The 21,128-nt window shown below is 39.8% G+C and overlaps 1 protein-coding gene across 5 annotated transcripts in view; it reads right to left on the bottom strand.

Annotated features, from left to right (window-relative positions):
- Window positions 1–1,025: 1,025 nt before the first annotated feature.
- ZNF529 (zinc finger protein 529) overlaps window positions 1,026–21,128 on the bottom strand; it is a 53,111-nt gene continuing 33,008 nt past the window's right edge. For 3 of the 5 annotated variants that reach the window (XM_011950604.1, XM_011950603.1, XM_011950601.1), the window contains 3 exons: window positions 11,021–11,114; window positions 9,578–9,704; window positions 1,026–3,168 (listed from right to left, as the gene is read on the bottom strand). In XM_011950604.1, the coding sequence (XP_011805994.1) occupies window positions 1,712–3,168; window positions 9,578–9,704; window positions 11,021–11,074 (1,638 nt within the window). In that variant the 5' untranslated portion in view covers window positions 11,075–11,114 and the 3' untranslated portion in view covers window positions 1,026–1,711. Of the gene's footprint in view, window positions 3,169–9,577; window positions 9,705–11,020; window positions 11,115–18,901; window positions 18,916–21,128 lie in introns of those variants that run through there. The other 2 variants (XM_011950602.1, XM_011950605.1) reach the window with 2 other exon arrangements.

Genomic DNA, 21,128 nt, shown 5'->3' with positions numbered 1-21,128 from the left:
CAGGTGTGGTGGCACATGTCTGTAATCCCAGCTACTTGGCAGGCTGAGGCAGGAAAATTGCTTGAACCTGGGAGGTGGAGGTTGCAGTGAGCTGAGATCACGCCACTGCACTCCAGCCTGGTGACAGAGCAAGACTCTATCTCAAAAACATTAAATAAATAAATCCAATAACCAGGCCGGGTGCAGTGGCTCATGCCTATAATCCCTGCACTTTGGGAGGCCGAGGTGGGGGGATCACCTGAGGTCAGGAGTTCGAGACCAGACTGACCAACATGGAGAAATCCCATCTCTACTAAAAATACAAAATTAGCCAGGCGTGGTGGCGTGTGCCTGTAATCCCAGCTACTTGGGAGGCTGAGCAGAACAGCTTGAACCTGGAAGGCAGAGGTTAAGGTGAGCCAAGATAGCGCCACTGCACTCCAGCCTGGGCAACAGAGCAAAACTCTGTCTCAAAAAAAATGAAAAGTTAAAAAAAAAAAAAATTCAATAACCAGTGGCTTGTGATCTCACTGACTGCATAACCAAGTCAGCTGTCCTAAGAGAGAGATGATTTTGGAATTAAATGAGGTTAGTTAAATCAAAGAAGGTCTGTTGATTGCTGAAATGCCCAAACCTAATAAGGCAACTCTGAGAGAGAATAAAAAGAAAAATAATGGTAATAGATTAAAAAAAAATTGAAGCTGTAGTTGTAAATCCTCTTAATGCAAGGTCAGTGGTCATTTTTTCCTCCCCTTTTAAAGGTGTTTGACAAATTTAAGCATGATAATTTAAGAGAATGATAAATTTTAACAGACTTATTGGATGAGTAATTTTATCAAATATTTAAAAAGAGTTCTCTTCATTTGGATCCTGGTTGGTACAGCCTGTGGGTAAAAAGACTGCTTAAAGGAACTGGTTATATTCCAATATAACAGACATACACTATATATATATACACACACACACTGTATATATATTATATACATATATACTGTATATGCATATATAGTATGTGTATATATAGTGTGTTATATAGTGCGTGTGAGTATATATAGTATACATCGCACATACACTATATACATTGTATGTATATATACACTATATATATATATAGTGTGTGTGTGTGTGTTATGGTGGAATATAACCAGTTCCTATGTATATGTTATTTTTGGGGGAACATGTTGTATCAAAATAAAATAGAAATTTAAAGAGAAGTGAACAATTTGATGAAAATGGAAAGATCACACTCTATCATTCAAAACAAAACAAAACAAGAACATTACACAAAATAAAGAGCAATAAGAATGTAAAACTACGTTGTCTCTGTCTAGGAGTTCTAACTCTCTGGCGGAAAATAAGTATAGATATCACAAGCAAAGAATTACAATGCAGAAAAGATACTGAAGTAATATTACAATTAAAAAACTGAATAGTGAAAAGAACAATAATGCAAATATCAAAAGCTACTGTAAACAAAACATGCCAGGATGAGAAACTCATAGAAAAAAACTCTTTTTAACATAAAAAGGAGAAATATTTGGCAGTATCTAACAAAGCTATAAGTATATATCAGCTATGACTAAGCAATTCTACGTCTACATACAGAATGGCCATGAAGTCTAAAAACAGACTTAAAAGAGGGAGATACTGAATTGCCTTGATTACCCATTAAATCCATCCATAGTTTTTTCCTGTGAAAATTGGAAATAAAAAACCACTTTATACATTTATTTCAGTCAAATGATTTCTCACCAGTGTAAATTTTCGGTTGGCACGTAAGATGCCCAACAACACTAAAGGAATTCCCACATTCCTTACATTCATAGGGTTTATCACCAGTATGAATGCGCTGATGTTTGGTAAAGGATGAACTATGTCTAAAGGCCTTCCCACATGCCTTGCATTCATAGGGTTTTTCTCCAGTATGAATTCTCTGATGTTCCGTAAGGGCTGAACTATGTCTAAAGGACTTCCCACATACCTTACATTCATAAGGTTTCTCACCACTATGAATTCTTTGATGTTGAATAAGGGCTGACGTAAGTCTAAAGAACTTTCCACACTCCTTACATTCATAAGGCTTTTGACCACTGTGAATTCTTTCATGTCGAGTAAGTTCACTACCTACTCCAAATGCTTTCTCACATTCTTTACATTTATAGGGTTTTTCACCAGTATGAATCCTCTGATGTCTAGTCAGGGATGAACTGTTTCTAAAGACCTTTCCACATGCTTTGCATTCATAGGGTTTCTTACCAGTATGAATCCTCTGATGACGAGCAAGTTCTCTACATACTCCAAAAGCCTTTCCACATTCCTTACATGCATAAGGTTTCTCACCAGTATGAATTCTTTGATGTTCAATGAGCTGTGAACTAATTCTAAAAACCTTCTCACAGTGCATACATTTGTAGGGCTTCTCACCAGTATGAATTCTCTGATGTTCGGTAAGCTGTGAATGAAATCTGAAGTCCTTGCCACATTCCATACATTTGTAAGTTTTTTCATCAGTATGGATTTTCTGATGTCGAGTAAGTTGTGCATGCACTCTAAAGGATTTCCCACAGAATGAGCATTCGAAGTGTTTCTCACTATCATGAACTCTTTGAAGTGGAGTAACTTCTTCAACTCTTCCAAAGGTCCTTCTGTATTCCTTACATTTGTAGAACTTCTCATTATCAATTTTCTGGTATACATTAAGGTCTTCATAAAAACTACATGTATTCCCATATTCCATATATTTACAAAGTTTCACACCAGTATGAATATTCAGTTGTAACATATTGGAGTTATCTATCCCAAAGGTTTTCCAACATTGATTGCATTCATAGTGTTTTCCACCAGTATGTATTTTCTGATATTCAGCAAACTCTAAGTCACAACTGAAGACCTTCTCATATTCCTTGTATTCATAGGGCTTCTCACTGTCATGAATTCTCTGAGGTAACATAAGAGATTCATGAGTTTTGTAAGTGGGTGCATTTTCAGAGATGATTTTCATTTGACTGAAATATCCCACTTCAGGTCCTTGTACTTCAATCTTGCTTTTGCTTTGCCAGTCATTTCTGAAAATGGAACTTTCAAGGCCATGTAACCTGCTACTTTCCATTACCTCCCACTCAGAACCAGTGTTTTCAATACTGTCTTTTCCTACAGATAAATGCTTAGTCTCATTCCTGGACTCCAAATCTGAAAGAAAGGAAAAAATAATTTTCATGTACTACAAAAATAAAAGTTATGGAAAGAAGAGACAATTTAAGAATAATTCACCATATACATGAATTGGTTAAAAAAAGTTATGAAATTTGGAGAAAGATAAAGACAGCTCACAGAATAACAGCAGAACATAAAGAGTATGAGGACTGTGATTAAGTCAGTGGATCTGAAATTTGTGTTGGTCATCACCTGGTAAGCTTGTTGGTTAAACAGAATCAAAATCTGTAGACGTAGAACTAATCATTAGCATCTTACAGAGATAATGCTAATGCAAATCAAAATTTGATAATCCATATATACTAACACTTTTGTGGTTTTCTTCCCCAAAAATAAACTTTACCAACGATAATAACAAGGTACAGTTTGTAAGACCTCATTTTGCCCGGGCATGTTGGCTCATGCTTGTTATCCTAGCACTTTGGGAGGGCAAGGCAGGTGCGTTACCTGAGCTCAGGACTTTGAGACTAGCCTGGGCAACATAGTGAAACCCTGCCTCTACTAAAATACAAAAAGCCAGGCATGATGGCACACACCTGTAGTCCCAGCTACTCAGGAGGCTGAGGCACAAGAATTGCTTGAATCCAGGAAGTGAAGGCTGCAGGGAGCTGAGATCGCACCACTGCATAGACTCTAGCCTGGGCAGCAGAGTGAGAGTCCGTCTCAAAAAAAACACAAAACACCTCATTTTAACTCCATTCTGCTAATCATTTTGCACCTCCTAGATCAAAACAAATATCCTATCATTTAGAACTATCCACAGGACATTTCATTTCACATAAATGGTCTCTTTGTATGCTGGCTTCTTTTCTTTGTTAAGGTCTCAAGATACCTACCCTCAGAAAGGGCATATTAGTTGATCCTAAATAACTTCATTTCCATTTCTAATCCCGTATCTAGTGCCTTACCCTCATATATATATATTTTCAGTTGTGTATTCAGTACTTTTACACCATTTACTTCCTTATTCCTTAAATTCCACAAGGAGAAATGTAATAAATTTTCATGTGCCAATGTATAACAAGCCCTAAGGGCATAGTATATGATAATTAATAGAGGAAAAGTAAATCACTGAGTGAATCCAAATAAAAATAAAAGTATATATACAAAGATAAGTCACTAGAAAACAATTATCAAAATAATTATGTAGCTATAAGAATAATGCCAGTTATCAGTGCCTCCCAACCCTCACATTGTATTAGTGATTACATACGTATATACAGTAAGATACGTAAGATACATACAGTAAGATACATAAATACGGTGAACATTCATATGTATTTATTTTCCAACTGCTTCTCCACTTACACATATTGTCCCACCATTATTGCTTATTCCCTCGTATGCAGAGCCATGATTGACATGTGGAATGAAGAAATACAATCAAGATAGGATGTGTTATTTACTTCTCTTCAACAGCATATTTACCTTTACTCTGCTGTCCTTCTAAAACCTACCCCTATTTTTTCTTTTATGTTCTTTTACAGATATTCCTTTCCATTTTCTTATGCCAAAAGTCAGCTAATGCTATACTTTCCCAAAATATAGTATTTCAGATATTAAAATAATATCTGAATATAATTGTAACTACTGTTAGACTTACACAATTCTGAGCAAGGGCTTATGAGTGAAAAGGAGAATATGCTAACAAAGTAATATGAAGAAGGTGATCTAGGTAGACAAGATTGTAAGGCACTTTGAAACAAAGGATTTTATGGACATCATCTGGAGGCGAACAATGAGAAAAGGGAATGCCTGAAGAAAACTCAGAGTGATACATAAACACTGCATGATAAAGGGCAAGGATAATTTTCTGTGATTTAATTATGTATAAGATGAAATAATGCAGGCATCAATATCTGACAAAAACATTAAAACCAGACTTGAGTACCAGTATCAATAAATCAAAAGTACTTTCAGTTAGAAATAAAGAAGCTCTCTATAGGCTGGGTGCAGTGGCTGTCACACCTGTAATCCTGGCATTTTGGGAGACCAAGGTGGGTGGATCACTTGAGGTCAGGAGTTTGAGAACAGCCTGGCCAACATGGCGAAACCCGTCTCTACTAAAAATACAAAAAAACTTAGCTGGGCATGGTGGCGCATGCCTGTAATCCCAGCTACTTGGGAGGCTGAGGCAGAAGAATCACTCAAACCTGGGAGATGGAGGTTGCAGTGAGCTGAGATTGCACCACTGCACTCCAAGCTGGGCAACAGAGTGAGACTATGTCTTATTTAAAAAAAAGAAAAAAGAAAAAGAAAGAAAAGAAAAAGAGGCTCTCTGCTAAATAACTGTTGGGTCAATGTGGAAATGTAATTGAAATCACGAAGTCTGTAGTGAACCATGATGTTGAAAACATTTCTAACTGATATCTATGGAACATAAATATATTTGTCTCATAAAAAGTAAAAACTTAAATGTTTGTTTTTTTTTTTTAAAAAAAGGTATAAATAACCAATGTATATATCCTACTAAAGACAAAAGAACAGTGACCTAAAGAAAAGGTGAGAAATTAGCAAACAATCGCAATGTGATGAAAACATACACAAAATGTTATAAGACTCCTATGCTAATAAAGCTGAAAATGTAGTCTAATGAATTAATTTCTTGGTAAAGAGATACTTAAAACCAACCCAAAAAGCAATAATAGTTGGAAAAAAATTCCTGGAATGACATAAAATTTTCAAACCCTCATTCCATGAAACAGAAAAACAATAACCATGCCTTATTGTCCTTGTTATTGAAATAAACCAGATAATAAACCAGGAATCCTAGAACAAAGACCTGGATCATGATCTAGACCAGGGGAGGTATGAGATGTACCCTGTAATGTTTTACCAGAAAGAAAAAAGTTTTACAACAGTGGGTCACATCAAAGGGACACAAAAATAGCTTGAGGGAGCTAAAGTGCCACCATTTTGACAATACAAGAGTCAAATGAGGGGAAAAAAGTTTATGTACTGCAACATGCTAAACTAAACAAAACCAGAAAAATGTACTCATATCCAATTCAATCCCTGGGTCTGGGATAGGGAGGGTATGGAATGAGCCTTGGATAAGCTTTTGACAAAAAGTTAGAATAAATTCAAAGGTTAAAGGATAAAGCCAAAGCGCACAGAAATCACCATAAGAAACATGGTATCAGTATATCAAAATTTCATGCAATATTCATACTGCTAGACATCAAAAATCAGACTCTGGTGGGCTAATGTATACTGAACCAATAACATCAATAAACATAATGAGACATAATAGAAGGTATGAAAAATTCTAGTGCACCATTTGAGGTGGCTACTTATTTACAGTAATATAAAAGATATAATAATAATAGTAACAGCCTCTTTGTCTTTCCCATTAGAATTACAAAAGTTTACCAAAGAACATGACAGCAACTAACATAAAAGGAATGACAAATTGAAACACATAGATTCCAATGAGGACTTCCAACTGCAAAAACATTAGGTGAATCTGTCTTCACCTAATGTTGAAACTGAAAAGGAACTGTATAAAATGCCAAATTAAGACCAGAGAGATTGGTTTCTGACCACACTGTCTGAATTAGCTCTTTCTCCATCATTCTCTACCCCTTTATTCTTACACATATTGTTATATATATTCTCTACTTGTTTATTATACATCTCAAGAACTAGTATGTCAATTCCATGACAGCAGGGTCTGTATTGGTCTTCTTCACCATTGTACTGATATCTGTCTCAATGCAGACACTGAATAAATATTGAGGATATGAATGAGCATTTGTTTATGGTCAATATACACATATGTAAGTCTAAATACAAGAGAAACTGGAAAACGGTGGCATTGAAGAAGATCTTAATTTCCTTCTCCAAGTGCCAGGCTTTAAAAAAAAAAAAAAAAACAGTCTGAGCTGGGCACGGTGGCTCACGCCTGTAATCCCAGCACTTTGGGAGGCCAAGGTGGGCGGATCACGAGGTCAGGAGATCGAGACCATCTTGGCTAACATGGTAAAACCCCATCTCTACTAAAAATACAAAAAATTAGCTGGGCATAGTGGTGGGCACCTGTAGTCCCAGCTACTCAGGAGGCTGAGACAGGAGAATGGTGTGAACCTGGGAGACAGGGCTTACAGTGAGCCGAGATTGTGCCACTGCACTCCAGCCTTGGCAACAGAGCAAAACTCTGTCTCAAAAATAAAAAATAAAAATAAATAAATAAAAACCCATAAGCTTTTGAAGGGATTTTCCCAACAGAATCCCAGGGGCTCATCTCCTGGACCAGATGGGCTTTGTGCTTTGGCAATGACTTTCTATCCCTCAGTGGCCATCACTCACCTGGCCCTGTCTTCCTTCACATCCCATAAACACTATAGAGCAACTTCCCTTCCTCCAGTAAGGTGATCCCAATTGGATCGAAATGGAAGACTGCTTACAACAAAGAAATGTTAACAATGTATTTTTTTTTATTATAACCAATTTTTAAAATACAGCTTTGAGAATTGGTTAAAGTTTTACTAAATAAAATCAAAATTATATGAAAAAGACAGAAAAGAGAATTGTGAGGGAACTGGAAAAACATTCACCTTAGAGTAACCACAGAATTATCACGTATAAAGAGACTAGACAGGTAAGGAAAGGTCTTATGTTATTTAAACCTATACTAATTCATTGTCTGGAGAAGCAGTGTAACAGTTAAAAATACTGTCTTTGGTGCCAGATTGCCTGGGTAGAAAGCCTTCCTCTGTAATTAAGTGGCTGTGGAGCCTTTGCAAAAGTGCCTAAATACTCTCTGTTGTAAGCAACCTCTTCTGTACAACAATAATACAAATAGCACTTATGTCACAGAGTTATTGTAAGAATTAAACGAGTCATTTTTTTTTTGAGATAGGGTCTTGCCCTGTTGCCCAGGCTGGAGTGCAGTGGCACGATTTCAGCTCACTGCAACCTCCGCCTCCCGAGTTCAAGTGGGTTCAAGCAATTCTCCTGCCTCAGCCACCTGAGTAGCTGGGACTACAGGCACACACCACCATGCCCGGCTAATTGTTTTGCATTTTAGTAGAGATGGGGTTTCACTGTGTTGCCCAGGCTGGTCGTGAACTCCCGAGCTCAGGCAATCTGCCCGCCTCAGCCTCCCAAAGTGCTGGGATTACAGGCATGAGCTACCACGCCTAGCCACGAGCCAATTATTTAAAGTGCTTAGGACGGGGCCAAGTAGAAGGCAAGAACTATAGAAGCTGAGAGGAAAGTAACTAACTTTCTGAGCTATTAAAAGGTCCTTGGTGGAATACTAATTTAATGTTAAATGCAACGTTCTTTAGCCATAAAGCAGGTGGGAGGAAATGAATATGAACTGTTTATCAATTCTTCAGTATATAAATTGTAGAGATTCTTTTAAGAATCATAACAAATCAGGACACACGGTATCTTAAAAGTTCTCCCAGAAGGTGGGTAAGAATATAAAGTATTTACAGCAATTCCGACCTCAAACACAACGTATGGGTTGCACATCCCTAATCTAAAATCTGGAATTCAGCTACAAAATCCAAAACTTTCTGAGCACTGATATGATGCCACAAGTGAAATACACATAACTACTTAACACAAACTTGGTTTCATGCACGAAACTATTAAAAACATGGTATAAAATTGCCTTCAGGCTATGTGTATAAAGTGTACATGAAACATAAATGAATTCTGTGTTTCAATTTGGGTTCCATCCCTAAGATGTCTCATTATGTATATGTAGATATTCCAAAATCTGAAAAAATCCCAAATCCAAAACACTTTCATCCCAAGTATTTTGGATAAGGGATACTCAACCTGTAATGTCTCAGTGATATGCTGTATGTGTCCCACAAGTCAAATCCAGCTCCTTGGTATCAAGGAAGGTAGAAATTATATGAAGGGCCTGAGAAGGTAAGAATATCATGAAGAATGTTAGAGATGTCATTTGCAATACAACAACACTGAAAGCATGCCTTTGGAATCAGAAGTTCACCTAGTTTCTTAAAACATAGCCTTGAGGCCGTCGCAGTGGCTCATGCCCGTAATCCCAGCACTTTGGGAGGCCGAGGCAGGCGAATCACGAGGTCAGGAGTTCAAGACCAGCCTGGCCAGCGTGGTGAAACCCTGTCTCTACTAAAAATACAAAAAATTAGCTGGGTGTAGTGGCAGGCGCCTGTAATCCCAGCTACTCGGGAGGCTGAGGCAGGAGAATTGCTTGAACCCGGGAGGCAGAGGTTGCAGTGAGCCAAGATCATGCCACTGCACTCCAGCCTGGGTGACAAAGTGAGACTCCATCTCAAAAACAAAACAAAACAAAATGAAAAACAAAATATAGCCTTGAGTTCACTGAATATCAGCTGATAGTCTAGAGAGCATATTCTAAGTTATTGGAGGCACATAAATTTACCCAGTGAGAGTAAGTTGCTGTAGTTCTCCATCATCACATCCCAGTACAAGTTCCTCTGAGCGGAATCCAGATATTCCCACTCTTCCTGAGAGAAGTTGATGACCACATCCCTGAGTGTCACCAGTTCCTGAAACAACAAACCCGTACATTACAGGTAAAATTTAAGGAAATATTTTTGAGAAAAAGGCAAGATTAATTGCCTTATTGCAAGGGGATTGGACAGTAAACAAGGAGGCCGGGAGAAGACTGTGACATGGGAAGTAAGGAAATTAGTGCTTCCAAACCAGACAATCATCTTTAAAGACTCCCTTTGATCCACTGAAATCTTTCTGCATACTTATGGGATCTCTTATTTAGCCAACCATGTCTGGAAATTAATAACCAGTTTACAAATTAAAAGAAGTACTATATACAAGCACATTTCATGCTATGTGCCTGCCTCATGAATCATCAATAAATGTAAGTTTCTTTTTTTCTTTTTTTTTTTTTTTTTTTGAGACGGAGTCTCGCTGTCACCCAGGCTGGAGTACAGTGGCCGGATCTCAGCTCACTGCAAGCTCCGCCTCCCGGGTTCACGCCATTCTCCTGCCTCAGCCTCCCGAGTAGCTGGGACTACAGGCACCGGCCACCACGCCCGGCTAGTTTTTGTATTTTTTAGTAGAGACGGGGTTTCACCGTGTTAGCCAGGATGGTCTCCATCTCCTGACCTCGTGATCCGCCCGTCTCGGCCTCCCAAAGTGCTGGGATTACAGGCTTGAGCCACCGCGCCCGGCCCAATAAATGTAAGTTTCTATACCCTCATTCCCCTGTACAGGAGAAAAATATCTAACTTTGAAAATGGGGTGTGAACAAAATTAAAGATTTCTTGTAGCTCCAAGTTCATTACTATGTGACATATTATTTCACATTATATAATAAGATTTATTACTTCTAGCAACAAAGTTTTTAGTAAGTGTTTTTTAGTGGCTACAGAGTAGTTTTCTTGCTAAAAATATAACAGCCTTAATTATACTCCAATGTTTAGGTTAGACCAGGTCTTCTCCAATTCTGCACCTACAATCATCATCATTTTATATGACCTGAGGCCATTCAACATCAAATCCAATCTACCTGGAAACTCAAGTCTGTGAAGAAGGTCAGAGTATGCCCAATTATCAAACAGATCCATCTGCTTTTTCCCTATCCAAGAATATGACAAGGAAAAGTACAGGGATTCCACTTCTGCTTTATATCTGCTCTTGACAAAGGACTGAACACACAGGAGTGTTGAACATTCTTTGGAGAATAGAGAGGCACACAGGAGGGACACTATGCTGTTAGACTCCAGCCCTTACTAGAAAGCGAAAAAATATGGGGTTGTGGTGCAGGTTCTTTGACAGAGGTGTGTGGTAGGAAGAATCAGAAAAAGGAAATATCACAAAGAAAAGAGAAATAGTAACTTACATGGTCCATGGTTAGAACTGTAAAGAACTGGTCAGGGAATTCCACTTCTGGCATGACAGCATGAGGAGCTCCATACACACGATCCCCAATGAAACTGTAAAAATTATTTTTAAAAAAAGAACCACAATTTAAAGTCTCTGGAAATGGTGCTAGGAATGTACAGCAAATGAAGAAACATTAGTTTACGAAAATCTCCAAAAACATGTTAAGAACTCTGAAAGTCTGGACTACGTGAACCAAACCTGAGCCCTCCATTGTCTATTCCGTCTCAGTGAGAAAGACTCCACTCCAGCTAGGATAGCCAAGGGCATGGGGCTTCTTCGCCACTTCTCAACCCTTGCCCCAGTCGGATAGTTATCTTCCTAGGTGGGGTAAGACATCATCACTTTTCACTCTGCCCCAGTTACCTACCTGTTGCACAGCTGAAGAACGAAGACTCCCTTCCTCTGCCTCGCCCCAAAACATGAAATGTAGGCTTTAACTTGGAAGTGGTACTGCTGAGCATACTGAGGTTCCAATTCCTGTGCCCTGGCTCTTGGGGCAGGTGTTCCATGCCCAAACAGGCAAGCCAGGGAGACCTGGCTGCCGCCCCATCTGCCATCTACCAAGCACTCAGCTCCTAAAGCAGGGGAATCACTCAGAGAGATGCATTCCATTGTCCATACCTCCAGCACTAGAACAGTGGCTCTGAGATTTTTGTCCAGGGGGAGAAGTAGGCCATAGAACAGAGAGTTCTGTATTGTTCCTCAAAGGAACTGAATTGACTTGCAAAACAATGTGGAGAAGTTTAAACCTAAGGGTAATGTCAAAAACTGAAAATTTTGGTGAAGGGCAATTGGGAGGAGGTTGATAGATTAGAGATGTATGGCTTACTGTAGGGTGGCTTGTTTGCCAGACAGAAACTGAGAGACCACCTGGGAAGAGACATTCTATTGTCAGAACAAATCTCAAACACTGACCTCAAGAAAGCCCCAGTTTGATTACATTAGCCTGTGAAAAAAATGTATACTCCAGGGCACTTATGAAAGCAATACTGCCATAAGTTGCAACCGGTGGTGCTAACAGCTGGGGTGGTCAGGGAGATGCTCAAAGACAGCCTTGTCAAAACCACTATTATCTTATGCTGTCTGTAAAAGTAGGCAAGGTGTAATCCCAATGAGCAACATCAGAGATTTTACACCATGGTGAAAATAGACTTCACTAAAACAATCCAGAGTCCATTCTCATGCTGCTATAAGGATACACCCAAGACTAGGTAATTTACAAAGGAAAGAGGCTTAATTGACTCACAGTTCTGTATGGCTGGGGAGGCCTCAGGAAACTTACAATCATGGCAGAAGGCACTTCTTCACAGGGTGGTAGGAGAGAGAATGAAAGCCGAGCTAAGGGGGAAGCCCCTTATAAAACCATCCGATCTTATGAGAACTCACTATCACAAGAACAGTATGGGGGAAACCACCCCCATGATTCAGTCATTTCCACCTGGTCCTGCCCTTGACATGTGGGGATTTTTACAATTCAAGATTAGTTTTGAATCAAGATACAGAGCCAAACCATATCACCGTCACTAAGCAAGTAAATAAGCAAGTACCAATAACAAGCCCTGAGGCAGAGGGTGTGGACAAAAGTACTGGAGTTCCAACAACTGTCTATAAAATCCACTTTCCACAAACAAGAGATAGGCAAAGAAATAGGAAAGTATGATTCACACATTGGAAAAGAAGCCCACAACAGAAACTGCTTGTGAGAGCAACCAGATTTAACAGGCAAAGACTTCAAATTATAAACAGGTAAAGACTTCAAATTATACATTATAATATATATTCAAATAGACAAAGGAAACCATAGTTAAAGAAGTAAATGTAGGTATGATCATAATGTTGCATCAAAAGGAGAATATCAACAAAGAGATACAAATTATCAATAATAAACATGGAAATTCTGAAGTTACAAAGTATAATAATTGAAATGAAATTTTCACTAGAAGGACTCAATAGTAGATATGAACTGGCAGAAGTATTAGCAAAGTTGAAGATAGATTAATAGCAATGGTGCAATCTGATGAACAGAGAGAAAACAAGACAAATTAACATCTCAGAGAAATGTGGGACCCCATTAAGCACACTGCTATAAACAGGAGTACCAGAAGAGAGATGAGAGAGAAAAAAAGCATTTAAAATTTACAAAGAAATAATGAACTTAAAATTCCCAAATTTATTGAAAAACATTAAACTGCACATCCAGGAAGCTCAACAAACACCAAGCAGGATAAATGCATAGAGATCCAAACATAGATGCATCATTATAAAAGCACTGAAATCCAAAGAAAGAAATGGAGAACATCTTGAAAGCAGTAAAAGGAAACTGCAGGCTCGAAGTGAAACTAATACAGAAGTATTAACCGCTGATTTCTCATCAGAAAAAAATGAAGGCCAGAAGGCAGTGGGATGATATATACAAAGTACTCACATACACAAAATCCTTCAACCCAGAATCCTAAATCCATCAACATGCAAAAAAATGAAGTGACCCCCCACCTCACACCACTTACAAAAATTAACTCAAAATGGATTAAAGACTTAAATATAAGGCCTGAAACTCTAAAAATCCTAGAAGGAAACATAGTGAAGCTCTTGACATTGGTCTTGCAATGATTTTTTAAAATATAACACCAAAAGCACCTGAAACAAAAGCAAAAACAAAGAAATCAAATCAAATTAAAAAGCTTCTATAAAATAAAGGAAACAATTTAAAAAGTGAAATGACATCCTACAGAGTGGGAGAAAATATGTGCAAATTATATATCTGACAAGGGGTTAATATCTAAATATATAAGAAATTCATTCAACTCAATAGCAAAAAAAAAAATCCAACTAAAACATGAGCAAAGAACCTGACAGACATTTTTCCAAAGAAGATATACAAATGGTCAACAGGTATATAAAAAGGTGCTCAATATCACTAAACATCAGGGAAATGCAAATCAAACCACAATGAAATATCACCTCACACCTAACAGGACTGCTATTATCAAAAAGACAAGAAAGAAAAAAAATGTTGACAATGATATGGAAAAAAGGGAAGCCTTGTATACTGTTGGGGATGTAAACTGGTATGGTCCTTCTGTAAAAGAGTATGGAGGTTCCTCAAAAACTTAAAAATAGGACATTCATACAATCCAGCAATCCTGCTTCTGGCTATACGGCCAAAAGAAATGAAGTCAGTAACTTTTTTCCACCTACACCGAGACAGAGGCTTGCTCCAGCAAAACGGTGGAGTGCAGTGCTGCAATCTCGGTTCATTGCAACCTCTGCCTCCCGGGTTCTAGCAATTCTCCTGTCTCAGCCTCCTGAGTGGCTGGGATTATAGGTGTGTGGCACCATGCCTGGCTAAATTTTGTATTTTTAGTAGAGATGGGGTTTCACCATATTGGCCAGGCTGGTCTCGAACTCCTGAGCTCGTGATCCACCCACCTCGGCCTCCCAAAGTGCTGGAATTACAGGCGTGAGCCACCACGCATGGCCAAAGCCAGTAACTTGAAGAGATATTTGCAGTCCTTGTTCATGGCAGCATTATTCACAATAACCAAGGTATGGAAACCTAAGTGTCCATCAGTGGGTGGACAGATAAAGTGTGCTTGTATATGTGTGTATACACCTAAGTGTCAATTATGTATCAGTAAAACAAAGGGGGGTGGTTATCCTTTATGCAGCAAACCTATATTTCAAAACTTAGGACCATTTCAAAACTTAAGATGAAAAGACATTTCCAGATAAAAACTGAATTTACTGCTAGCTGACTGACCTTAAAAAGTACTCAAGGAAGCTCTTTAGGCTGGCGATCCCAGGCAGTAATACAAATCCATATGAAAAAACAAAGGGAAGAGGCCGGGTGTGGTGGCTCACACCTGTAATCTCAGCACTTTGAGAGGCTGAGGTGGGAAGATCACCTGAGGTTGCAAGTTCGAGACCAGCCTGATCAACATGGAAAAACCTGGTCTCTACTAAAAATACAAAATTAGCCAGGTGTGGTAACACATGCCTGTAATCCCATTTACTCGGGAGGCTGAGGCAGAAGAATCACTTGAACCCAGGAGGCAGAGGTTGAGGTGAGCCGAGATGACGCCATGGCACTCCAGCCTGCACAACAAAAGCAAAACTCTGTCTCAAAAAAAAAAAAAAAAAAAAAAGCAAAACTCTGTCTCAAAAAAAAAAAAAAAAAAGGAGAAGCAAGGCAATTTTATGCAATTATAAAAGACAGTATACATATATATCTCTTCTCCTTTTAACTGATAGACAAATTTTATGAAACAATGTGTATATTATGTATTATTGGGCCCGTAACATACAGAAATGTAATATATTTGCTAATAATAACACAAAGGCAGGGGAAAGCAAAGTTGTACTGGGCTAAGGAAATGAATCCAGATGGTAACTCCAATCCATCTGCACCTCATGAGGAGAACCCAAAGTGAGAAATCAGACTGACAAAATAAAAGTTACAAATGTATAAAAGTTCTCCTTTCTTCTCATGTTTTTAAAACATAGATTTATTTAACGTAAAAATTACAATGATTGGTTGAGTTCGAAACATCTGTAGATGTTATGTGAAGACCAATATTACTACAAGAGAAGATGAAAGGAAACAGAGTTATATAGGAGTAACATTTCTCTATCTCACTTGAATTAAGCCAATATAAATCAGAAGCTGTTTCTGAAGTAAGATATTCGGCAGAATAAATCTCTAAGCAGCAAAGTGTTAGGGTGCTGCTTGGCTTCTCTTAATTAGAGTAAAATGTGAGAAGAAACAATACAAAGATGGGATTTATAACACGGAAGCAAAACAGAGAGATTTGAAAATTCTCAGCCTGAGCATGTAAATCAAAAGGTATTTAGGAAAGTAAACCAAGGGTGTGACCAAGTGACTTTTTGATAAGAGTGTGGCTAGAAAGAAGCCAGGTGCTTTTCATCATGACAACAGGAGAATGAATCCAGTGGCACTTCAGAGAGCTTCGAGGCTGCTCCTCCCATCACAGGCCCCGTGTGCGAGGGCCTTGAAGGCAGGATGGTTTCAAGGGAAGGGCCTAGAGCACTCATGGGGCTTGCTGCCCGGGGCTGCCTCAAGTCTCTGCCCCTCCCATCCCAGCACAGTGCTCCTTGGCTGCCCTAGTTGTGGCTTCAGTGGGCCCAGGTGCAGTTTAGTCCTGGCTCTGGAGGGCAAAGTGGTGAACCTCAGCATCCACATGCTGCTGATTTTGCAAGTGTGCAGAGTGCACAAGATGTAGAATCATAGCATCCTTCAAAGAGTTTTTTTTTTTTTTTTTTTTTTTTTGAGACAGAGACTCACTCTGTCGCCCAAGCTGGAGTGCAGCGGTGGTGCGATCTAGGCTCACTGCAACCTCCGCCTCCCGGGCTCAAGCAATTCTCTTGCCTCAGCCGCCTGAATAGCAGGGTTTACAGGCATGCCATGCCTTGGAGAGCCCCAGGGCCTAGACAGAGACCCACTACAGATGCAGAGCCACTGCAGACAGTCCCCCCTAGGGCAATGTCCAGTGGAGTCATAAAGGCCGTGCCACTCCCCAAACCCTAGACCTGTAGAGCCAGCAGAATGCAACATGGGCCTGGGAGAGCCAGTGGCACCTGACTCCAACCCATGACAGCTGCAGTATGAACTGTGCACACCAAAGCCATGGTGGCAGGGTCCCTTCGGGCCTTTGGGGTCCAACCCCCATCCCAGTGTGTCTGGAACATGCGCCAAGGAGTTAAAGATGATTATTCTCCAGGCTTAAGGTTTACTGTTATTTGCCCTGTTCAGTTGTGGACCTACCTGGGACCAGTGACCTATACTTTCTTATCTGTTTTGGAACAGAAATGTCTGTCCTGGCCGGGCATGGTGGCTCACGCCTGTAATCCCAGCACTCTGGGAGGCCGAGACAGGTGATCACCTGAGGCAGCCTGACCAACATGGAGAAACCCCGTCTCTACTAAAAATACAAAAAAATTAGCCGGGAATGGTTTACGCGTGCCTGTAATCCCAGCTACTTGGGAGGCTGAGGTAGGAGAATCGCTTGAACCTGGGAGGCAGAGGTGGCGGTGAGCCAAGACTGCACCACTGCACTCCAGCCTGGGCAAAAAGAGTGAAATTCTGTCTCAAAAAAAAAAAAAAAAAAAGGAAAAAAAAAGAAATCTCTGTCTTATGCATCATTGAATTTTGGAAGCACGTAACTAGTTTGGTGTCACAGGTACGCAACTAGAGAGCAATTTGCCTCAGGATGAATCACCACATGATTTAGATATCAAGATGAGACTCTGCCCTTTAAGTTGACTTTAAAGTTTATGCTGAAATGAGTTTTAATACTTTGGGGGCTATTGGAATGAAATGAATGTATTTTGTATGTGAGAAAGACATGAATATGGGGGGAGGGAGTCCAGGGCCAGAATGTAACATGTCCTCTCCAAAATTCAGATGTTGCCAATGTGATAGTATTAGAAGGTGGAGCCTTTAAGAGGTGATGAGGGCTCCTCCCTTTGTGAATGGGATTACAGCCTTCATAAAAGAGGCTCAATGCAGACTTCCTTGTCCTTCTCCCTTTTGCATGTGAGGACACACGTCCTTTCTGGAGGATGCAGCATCAAGGCACCCTTGGAAGAAGACAGCTGAACCTGATGATGCCTTGATCTCGGACTTCATAACCTCCAGAACTGTGATACATTTCTGTTCTTCATAAATCAGGTATTTTCTTATAGCAGCACAAACAGACTAAGAAAGTTGTCTATGGGTGACTCAGCTGCAAAGCTGCAAGGAGATTGAGAGTAAGGTGACAGAAACAACAGTCAAGCTGAGAACCAAATCAGGAACACGATCCCGTTTAAAATTACCACTAAAAGAATAACATACCTAAGAATACAGCTAATGAGGGAGGTGAAAGATCTCTATAATGAGAACCACAAAACACTGCTCAAAGAAATCAGATGACACAAATGGAAAAACATGGTAGGAAGAAACAGTATCATTAAAATGGCGATACTGCCCAGGGCAATTTATAGATTCAATGCTATTCCTATCAAACTACCAAGGACATTCTTCACAGAACTATAAAAAGCTATTTAAAAATTCACATGGAACCAAAAAAGGGCTTGAATAGCCAACGCTATCCTAAGCAAAAAGAACAATGCTGGTTGCATCACATTACCTGACTTCAAGCTATACTGCAAGGCTACGGTAACCAAAACGCAATGGTCTTGGTACTAAAACGGACACACAGAGCAGTGGAATAGAATAGAGGACCTAGAAAGAAAGTCACGCACCTACAACCAAGTGATCTTTGACAAAGTCAACAAAAATAAGCAATGAGGAAAGGACTCCCTATTCAATAAATGGTGCTGGGATGACTGGCATATGCAGAAGAATGAAAGTGGACCCGTACCTTTCAACATATACAAAAATTAACTCACGTTTGATGAAAGGCTTAAATATGAGAACTAAAACTAAAAATCCTAGAAGAAAACCTAGGAAATACCCTTGTAAACATCAGCCTTGGCAAAGAATTTATGACTAATTCCTCAAAAGCAACTGAAACAAAACAAAAATTGACAAGTGAGACCTAACTAAAGAGCTTCCGCTCAGCAAAAGGAATTATCAACAGAGTAAACAACACCCTACAGAATGGGAGAAAATATTCACAAACTATGCATTTAACAAAGGTCTAATATCCAGAATCTACAAGGAATTTAAACAATTCAACAAGCAGAGAACAACCCCACTCAAAGTGGGTAAAGAATATGAACAGACCCTTCTCAAAAGACATACAAGCAGCCAACAAACACACTTTTTAAAATGCTCCACACCACTAACCATCAGAGAAATGCAAATCAAAACCACAATGAGTTAGCCATCTCATATCGGTCAGAATGGTTGTTAAAAAGTCAAAATGGGCCGGGCGCGGTGGCTCAAGCCTGTAATCCCAGCACTTTGGGAGGCCGAGACGGGCGGATCACGAGGTCAGGAGATCGAGACCATCCTGGCTAACACGGTGAAACCCCGTCTCTACTAAAAAAAAAAAAATACAAAAAGCTAGCCGGGCGAGGTGGCGGGCGTCTGTAGTCCCAGCTACTCGGGAGGCTGAGGCAGGAGAATGGCGTAAACCCGGGAGGCGGAGCTTGCAGTGAGCTGAGATCCGGCCACTGCACTCCAGCCTGGGCGACAGAGCGAGACTCCGTCTCAAAAAAAAAAAAGTCAAAATGAACAGATTGCGGAGAAAAGGGAATGCTTATACACTGTTGGTGGGAGTGTAAATTAGTTTAGCCACTGTGGGATGCAGTTTGGAGATTTCTCAAATAACTAAAAACAGAACAACCATTTGACTCAGCAATCCCATTACTGGGTACATACCCAAAAGAAAATAAATCATTGAACCAAAAAGACACATGCACTCATGTTCATCACAGCACTATTCACAATAGCAAATACACAGAATCAACCTAGGTGCCCTCAACAGTGGCTTGGATAAATAAAGTGTGGTATACATATGTCATGGAATACCATACATAAAAAAGAAAAAATCATGTCCTTTGAAGCAACATGGGTGTAGCTGGAGGCCATTATTCTAAAAGCATTAATGCAGAAAAAGAAAATAAAATACTGCATGTTCTCACTGCTAAGTGGGAGCTAAACACTGGGTACAGAAAGACATAAATATGGGAACGATACACACTGCGACTACTAGAGGCGGGAGGAAGGGAGAGAAACGAGTCGAAAAACTATTGGGTACTAGGTTCACTACCTGGAAGACAAGATCAATTGTACCCCAAATCTCAGCATCATACAATATACTCATGTAACAAACCTGCAAATGTACCCCCTGAATCGAAAATAAAAGTTGAAAAAAGAAACCAAAAACAAACATGAAGGAGAAACTAAAACATACCCAAGTAAATAAAAACTGAGGGACCTCATTTGAAGACATGCCATAATGGAAAAGCTAAGGGGGCCCTGCAAGTTGGAATAAAAAGACAGTAGAAAGCAACTCAAAGCCATGTACAAAAATGAAGAACAGGCCGGGCGCCGTGGCTCATGCCTGTAATCCCAGCACTTTGGGAGGCCAAGGCGGGCGAATCACAAAGTCAGGAGTTCAAGACCAGCCTGGCCAACACGGTGAAACCCTGTCTCTACTAAAAATAAAAAAACTAGCTGGGCATGGTGGCACACGCCTATAATCCCAGCTACTTAGGAGGCTGATGTAGGAGAACTGCTTGACCCCAGAGGCACAGGTTGCAGTAAGCCGAGATCATGCCACTGCACTCATGCCTGGGTGACAGAGTGAGACTCAGTCTCAACAACAACAACAAAAAAAAGATAAAGGTAGCTAAATAGGCAAATACAAAAGTCTATTGCATCTTGGGCTTGTAGGTCCTTTTTATTTCCCCAATATGATTTAAAAGACTAATGAATGCCTAAAACAGTCATTACAAACCAATGTTAAAGGGCACACAATGTATAAAAATGTAATCTGTGACAAAACAACATGAAAAGGAGCAGAACTGTATAGGAACAAGTTTGGATATACTATTAAAGCTAAGGAGTATGCAACAGTTTTGACTCAACAAGTCTGGAATTTTGTTTATTTGAGACAGGATCTCACTCTTTTGCCCAGGCTGGAGCGCAGTAGTGTCTGGAATGTTTAAACCCTGCCTATTCCAAAGAAAGTGCTAGCCCTTGACTAACACTAGAAGATAAATTCTGGCCCCCGGAATAGCCAGCTTTTATTAATTTTAATGTGATCCTTTCCCTAGTGGTAAAACAACAACAACAACAACAACAACACTTTTCTGAGTTGTGTGAGTCCATCTAGCAGTCAGTGAAACTGAAAGTGGTCCTGGAGTTCCCTGACCAAAGTTTATTAATTCAAACCAGTTATTTGTAAATGTAAAATATTCACTGTAATCTCCAGAACACATGCTAAGAAAACAATCAGTTTATATAAAAGAAATGACAGGCTGGGCGCGGTGGCTCAAGCCTGTAATCCCAGCACTTCGGGAGGCCGAGACGGGTGGATCACGAGGTCAGGAAATCGAGACCATCCTGGCGAACACGGTGAAACCCCGTCTCT

The sequence above is a fragment of the Colobus angolensis genome, unplaced genomic scaffold (genome assembly GCF_000951035.1).
Source record: "Colobus angolensis palliatus isolate OR3802 unplaced genomic scaffold, Cang.pa_1.0 Scaffold31, whole genome shotgun sequence".
In the NCBI taxonomy this organism is placed as follows: domain Eukaryota; kingdom Metazoa; phylum Chordata; class Mammalia; order Primates; family Cercopithecidae; genus Colobus; species Colobus angolensis.
This window is presented reverse-complemented; position numbering and strand designations above follow the sequence as displayed.